At 40.1% G+C, this 6,960-nt stretch overlaps 1 protein-coding gene across 4 annotated transcripts in view; it reads right to left on the bottom strand.

Moving 5' to 3' along the window:
* Positions 1–497: 497 nt before the first annotated feature.
* usp54b (ubiquitin specific peptidase 54b) overlaps positions 498–6,960 on the bottom strand; it is a 56,974-nt gene continuing 50,511 nt past the window's right edge. For 3 of the 4 annotated variants that reach the window (XM_080305417.1, XM_080305418.1, XM_080305419.1), the window contains 3 exons: positions 5,337–5,464; positions 5,119–5,244; positions 498–2,792 (listed from right to left, as the gene is read on the bottom strand). In XM_080305417.1, coding sequence (XP_080161543.1) covers positions 2,706–2,792; positions 5,119–5,244; positions 5,337–5,464 — 341 coding nt within the window. In that variant the 3' untranslated portion in view covers positions 498–2,705. Of the gene's footprint in view, positions 2,793–4,756; positions 4,897–5,118; positions 5,245–5,336; positions 5,465–6,960 lie in introns of all 4 variants that reach the window. The other variant, XR_013910947.1, reaches the window with a different exon arrangement.

The raw sequence follows: 6,960 nt of genomic DNA, 5'->3' as shown, positions 1-6,960 counted from the left end.
CAGAAAAACCTGCTTCACTGAGGACAGTGACGCTGGATTTCCAGCAGTTTCCAGTTCATGACAGACTTGAGCCTTGGTGGTTGCTGGGCTGTTCCTGAACATCCTAACCAACTTAATTTGAGGTTTTAGAGGGCAATTAGTTTTTTACACAGGGTCATGTAAGTTTGGATTTTTCCCTCCTTAATAATAAACACCTTCATTAGAAACTGCATTTTGTGTTTTCTTTGTGTAATATTTAAATTTGTTTGATGAGCTGAAACACTAATTTTAAGCATTACTATTAGTTTCACTGACCAAAAATTCTTAAATTTTCTATATTTGAGGAATATTTTAGCTGTAGATTAGTGTATTATATGTAAATATATGAAAAACACTGCTTAAGAGCTTAATTAGTTTTCCTGTTAATTTGGATTAAGACCAGACTGGTGTTGGTTTCTTTTTCTTGAAAGTTAAGTTCTTTTCACTCTCCTCCCCACAAACAAATAATGAAACACATGTTACGGTGGTTACGCCCCCTTTGGGAGTGCATTGTTAATAACTTTATTGCAAAAATACAGGTTCCCTCTTTCCCCGAGCAACACCACCCCAGAACTGACACATAAAGTCTACACACACCCACAAATAACCATCTTTGTCAGTTAGCTTCCCACCCTCCTCTAACGCAAACACACACTTTCATCCTTTAGTTTACATTCATTCGCTCTTTCTCCCTCTTGCTCTCTGCGTCCTCGTTGCTCTCTTTTTGCATTCCATTGGTTGAAACATAGCAGTAGATGCAGAACAACAAAGTTCACCAGCAGCAATAAACATGAGATCTTCTCTTCCTCCTCTCCGTGTCTCTGCCAGAGTCCATGAGAGCACCCGTGAGGGGTGGGCGTGTCTGCCTCCTGACTGTCTCCAGTAAAGGACTGTGAGGGAAGGTTGATTTGCATAGCGGACTCATGCGCTACAATTGGCTACATTCTCCCACATCCAAAAAAACAACAACAAAAAAAATCCAAAAACACAAAAAAAACGAAGAAAAAAACAAAAATACAACCACAAAATCTGAACCTAAATGGAAAAATAAATTCTTACTTTAACTCTCTGAGTTAGGTGCCATCCTTTGGTTTAGTTACAACGTTCATTCAACATCAGTAAATTCTTAAAGAACATTACATTGGCCTTTTGTTTAATAAGGACTTTGTTAGTTTATACGATATTTAACAGAATAAAGCATATAATAAAAGTACTCTACACACGTCAGAATGCTACCCAATAAAGGGAAGAGTGAATTAAGTCGTAATAACTGTTCATACAACTGAGGAATGGTTGACATCTCTGATAGCTCACTGGCTGAAAATATACCTCTAATACATATCTATCATATAAAGCATGTTCATATTAGACATGTCACTGTCTTAGGTTGAAGATGAGCATTTTTCTGAACACATCTGAGGTCTCAAAACCAGTTTCAGTGGGAGGAGGGAGGGGAATAATAAAGTGTGAATTCATAAGTGTCACTGAAGTTCACCTGAGGCCTTGGAGTGAAAACAAACGGCATCGACTTCTCTCCAGCTGCTCCACGTTCAAATAGCCTTCAGAAAGTGCACTTCTGCCGAGTCACCTTGCAAAGTGCACTTGAGTCATCTGTTTTCATTGTTAAAAGCCTAAGAGAAGGGTTTCCTAACCTACATTCTCTCATTCCTTCTAGACTTTCCTCCGCTGCTGGCCTATTTCTGGTGCTACTGTTTCCTGTTTGGAACAAAGAAAGCAAGCGAGAATATAAGAGAGCAAGAAAAGAGGAGCAGAAAGAAAAGAAGAGGGAAAGAAGCAGAGAAAAAAGGAAGCGCTTTTCTTGTTCAAGCTCCCGGTAGAAACGGGAGAGCTGTCATTAGGTCGGCGAGCGGTTTGGGGGCAGAAACTCCAGCTAGACACTTGTGAAGTGCACTCCACTCCTATTTGAAATGCAGACATGAGGAAGTATCACTTTAAGTTTATCAATATTTGTTAATTATCATTATCAACATTCCATAAGGTCTTATTAATTAACATACAGGTTTCATATGTGAGTTTTCTGTACACGACTTAGTTATTAGAGAGTTCAGTCTCGGCAGATTAACTGTGCGCACACACAGGAAGAAAAACAAACCCAAAAACAAAAAGAGAAAAAAATATGGCTGTCCATCTGAAACAGACCTAGTTCAGCTACGTGTGCGTCCAACAAGAAATGCCCGTGAAGAGAGAGGAAGAGGCGTGGCTACTTGGTTAGAGTCCCCCCCTGAGCTAAAGGTCCTGTGGGTTGGAGGGCGAGTCTACAGAGAGCTCTAGTCCTAGTTGGATGCGGCTGGTGAGCGACTGCTAAAAGCAGCAAGCTCACCTGGAAACCCTCTGAAAACCCCAGGGGGAGACGAGAAACAGTCCCGGAAAGCAGGGGGAAAGGTTGAGGTTGTAGTTGGGGGTCAGAGTGACTGCATAGACAGAATAGTAGGGGGAGGAGGAAGGGAGGAAGGCAAGAAGGGGCTAAAGCAGGGTGCTGCAGGCGCTGAGGGAGGCTCTACGTCAGTGCAGATGTGCATGTGTGCGTGCATGTGTTTGCGTGTGCATGTCGTCTGAAGGAGGAGGAGGAGGAACAGGATAGGAGCTGAGTCGATCCTCCTGAGCCGATTCCAGGTCCGTCAAGGTGAAGCGGTTGTGGACCCACGTGGACGGGTTGCGGTAAGATATTAGTGAAGCACTGAAGGACCATGGTCTGAGGAAAGCTTGACCCCCGTCAGACACAGCCAGAAACTCCCTGAACTGTCCGACAGCTCCTGGACATGAAGATAAAAGGTCAGATTAGTAAGAAGGTGCACGTCAAACATGACAGATGTGGTCATTCACAGGAATATGCACACATGCTTCGATTTTACACATGTATCTTCAATCATGGGATTTACAGAGTGTAAAAGACACAAACTGTCACACACTGATGCTTTAAACACAGTTTTCAAAGATCTCAAGAATTATTTCCCCAAGCTCTACTTAAACTTGTCCCATACAATCTGATAAACTATAGCTGTACAGCATCCCAGGGGAAATCCCTGTGGGACACCTTAAAAATACTACGCTATCTTTTCTTTTTGTACATCGATACAAAAGCAGAATCTTATATATCTATATATATATAAGATCTATATCAAACAATGCAGGATGCAGTGACACCTCTTTTTAAGATGTCATTAACAGATATTTGACTGTTGATAAATAAAAATTTAAAAAACCTGTGGTGATAGAGACTAAAATTTCAGAACAGCCATGCTACTTCTTTATAATCAGCATTTATTTGCTTCTTTGGCCCAAATGGGGAGATTAAATTATAAACTGTGAGTATGGATGCAGAATTTCCCAATCAGTGCATCACCCTCAGCTTCATATAATCTAAATAGTAAAATCTGTTAAATTCCACATTTGATTCTTTTTATATGGAACATTTAAAAACTGGTCATTCTTCACTGTGTATACATGCATATTCTAAACAGTGCACGGTTTATTTAGGATCTTTTGTATCTAGCATATCCTGGTTTCTGAAAACAGCATATAGCACTGTTTATGCATAAAACTGAGGCAGTCTAAAGACCTGCACATGTGAATGAAGCGCAATGCAAGACAGCCAAGAGCATTTGGCAAGTAAAAGCATAGTGCCGGGAGGCAGGTTATGCATAATTTCACCTTGAATTTAAAACAGAAAAGATCAAAAGGACCAACGTGCATGCTTGTTGATTCTTTTTTTCCCTTGCTTGTTTATTATAAGCTAATAACAGCTCAGATGCATAACTTTTCCTATAACATACAACCAACCATAAGACATAAAGAAATTGTATGTTAAAAACTACACATATATTCCAATATTTAATGCATGTATATTTTTAGATTAAGAAGTTGAAGAAAACCTGATTACTCAATTGCTGACTTTTTTAAACCAATTGTTTTAAGCCATGATTTAGTGAGAATTTTGAATGCACTGCTAATTAATTACTAGAAATTATCATTTCTTCTTATGTTTTTCTCTGCTAAGAGAGACCATTGGTGTGTGACATGTACAGCAGCTTGTAAAAATACTTTGGATCGATGCGCATTAGCTTCAGCTCCCACAGCGAGGTGTTATTTTTGCACTGTGAAGCTGAAGTGTAAAAACCTGAAACGACACTTCTGCCTGTCAAACTATTCACCACAATTTGAGTTTAAAAACTAATATGATGCAAACAGAGCCGACACATCTGCAGATATGTCGTGTGTAATACTGACGTAACAGAAAACCTAACAGGCTGAAATGTTTTTGCTTCGGGGGCCTTTTTAAGACATCCCTCTTGTTTTCAGCTTTTTTCCTTATAGAGAGTGGGAAGGTGTCTTTTTTTAACCTCTAAATCAAGGTATCAGTGTTTACTTTTCAGAATTTCAAATTTCCTTCTGTGAATTTTAGATGAACTGGACACATGACAGATTTGCAGGCCAAATTTCTTTTAAAATCACCTTTGGGTCTTCACATTTTTTGCAAATCAGTGAGGATTCCCTGGTTTTAGATATATGGATATGCAGCCTACTTTTGTGCCAGATGAGCCCAATTTGCCAGGAGGCGAATATTCACGAGAAAAATAATAAAAAAAAAAAAGAGGAGAAGACTTTTACTTTGCTCTAAAACAGACTTATCTGGCACATAAAGTAGCCAGCCAAAAATCCACTCTTGATGCAGGCGAAACACACAGTGCAACATCATATGAGCCAGCGCGGTGTTTACCTGTGAAGCAGTGGAGGGAGGTGGTGATGAGAAGGTGTTGGTGATGAGGAGGATGAAGGAGATGATAGTGGTGGAATAGCAACAGGGACTCAGAAGAGAGGAAGTAAGCAAGGAGAGGCACTGACATCAGCCTGCTTCACCTTTGAGAGAGACAGAGGACAGAAGAGGAAGAGAAGAAGAGAGCGGGAGGACAGATTGCAAGTAGAATAGCAGGACAAAAGGAAGAAACAAGACAAACAGCGGGGGGGAGGGAGGGGGGAAGAAGAGCACAGGGAAAAGCAATGTGACCGCAAGACATCAGGCAGGTGCAGTTTAACAGCATAGCCGCAAGGAGGCAGCAGAGCCCAAGTAGTCACACTCACAAAGCTGCGGGTTGCAGTCAGGCGGCTGCGGCGCGAGGTCACTACTGTGCCGCTCAGGCTGCGTCCAATTCTCCTCAGGTTTTCCCCATCATCAGGCTCCACCCCAAAATCCCGCAACATCATTGGCTGCAGAGGGAGAAAATGTCTGTCAGACGCTGGAAAATGGATCCAACTGATGACCCATGAACAGTTTCTGCAAAGGACTATGTAGGTGTTGCCTTGTTGAGGTAGGTGGGGGTGCTGGTGCAGTCCGCCCCGTACGCACTCCTCTCCATGTCTGCGTTGGGGGTCTTGGAGCGAGCCTGCCCTCCCACCCTGGATATGAGCCTCTCCGATGGGCTGCAGCCTGGGAACACACAGATGGTGAAAATATGAACAGAGCGTGGTCTGCAAATTATGTCAGACTGACAGCTTACATTTCCTGTGTCGTTCATGAATTCATTAATAAGTAACTTAAACAAACTTTGCTTATGATTTGACAAATGTTTACATACAGTATATATCAGGCGTGTCAAACAGAAGGCCACAAGGGCCAGAATCATCCCGGAAAAGACTCAAATCTGACCCAGTGGATGGCTTTGAGAAGGAGGTAATACATTTTGGACTATATTTTCAGAAATTTTGCAACTTTTCCCACTAAAGCAGACCTCCCACATGGCCATTTATACTACACCAATGTAAATAAGTAATAGATAATCAGTTACAATCATAGAAATTTCTGTTTTTTTGGGGGTTTTTTTTACAATGGATCCACGATAAAAACGAATAAAAAGAAATGTTCTGTGAATGAACAACCTTATAATTACAGCACAGTCTGGGCAATGAGCTACATTTTATTCATTTTAAACATTTATTTCTTACAATTTATGCCCAAAAAGTTATGCAGATTTCTTTCATTTGCTACGGCAGCATTTTTTTTATCATGTAAAAGACAGTTGAAATTGCACGTCTTCTTTTTTTTAAAATTGACATATTTAAGAGATTAAATGTGTAATTAAACTTTTTACACTGGCTAAAAGGGGAGTTTCACTGGTTTGTCCTATTTAGGATCAAAGTGGGAGATACAGTGTGGTGCCCACAATGTAAAATAAGTTTCACATCCTTGGTATATATTTAATGAGCCAGCGCGATGTTTACCTGCGAAGCAGTAAACAGACCGAGACCGAGGCCTTCACTGAAACTCCAAAGTTTTTTTTAAAGCATTTCTTTAATGTCTCTAAAATTTTACATTTAACACAGAGAGAAGTGACCCTATAGAAAAATCAATATAAAAGTGGAAAGCAGTAACATCTGCTGCAGTAGCCTGTTTACTGCAGTACTCTTTACTGTGTCTCAGTTCCATACTACATACTGATATGCACAGTATATAACATGAGGTAATCTCAACAATATACTGTTGTGCATGTTGGAAATTAACAGCTACCACTGCTAATTACAGTAAACAGACCAAAAAAAATACTGAAATTGTTAAATTGTCCCCATGTATAAACCAGTGTAAAATCCTCATTTTCAGTTCACAAAGTTCTGTTGATCGTACATATAATTTTGTAGCGGTTTTATACTTGAGGACATAAATTAAAAATGTGCTTATAGTTGGACTACAGCTGAATAAAAAAATCTATGGAGCATTTTAGCTTGCTTCAAAAAGTGAGCCTACAAGCAAAAAGAGTTTTCTATGTTGTAAATAAAAGACATGCGGTCACATTCCTTGTAGTCTCCACCATTTAGTTGTTTCCTGTGTTATTATTGTTTTCACATGTGCCTCGCTGTGGTTCTACATTTCCCTCCTTTCTGTCTTTGTATTTAGTGTTTTTCACCACTTTGCCAATTTTCTTAATCCAT

This window comes from Astatotilapia calliptera, chromosome 8 (genome assembly GCF_964374335.1).
Source record: "Astatotilapia calliptera chromosome 8, fAstCal68.1, whole genome shotgun sequence".
Taxonomy (NCBI): domain Eukaryota; kingdom Metazoa; phylum Chordata; class Actinopteri; order Cichliformes; family Cichlidae; genus Astatotilapia; species Astatotilapia calliptera.
The sequence above is the reverse complement of the archived record's forward strand: the minus strand, read 5'-3'. Positions and strand labels throughout refer to the sequence as shown.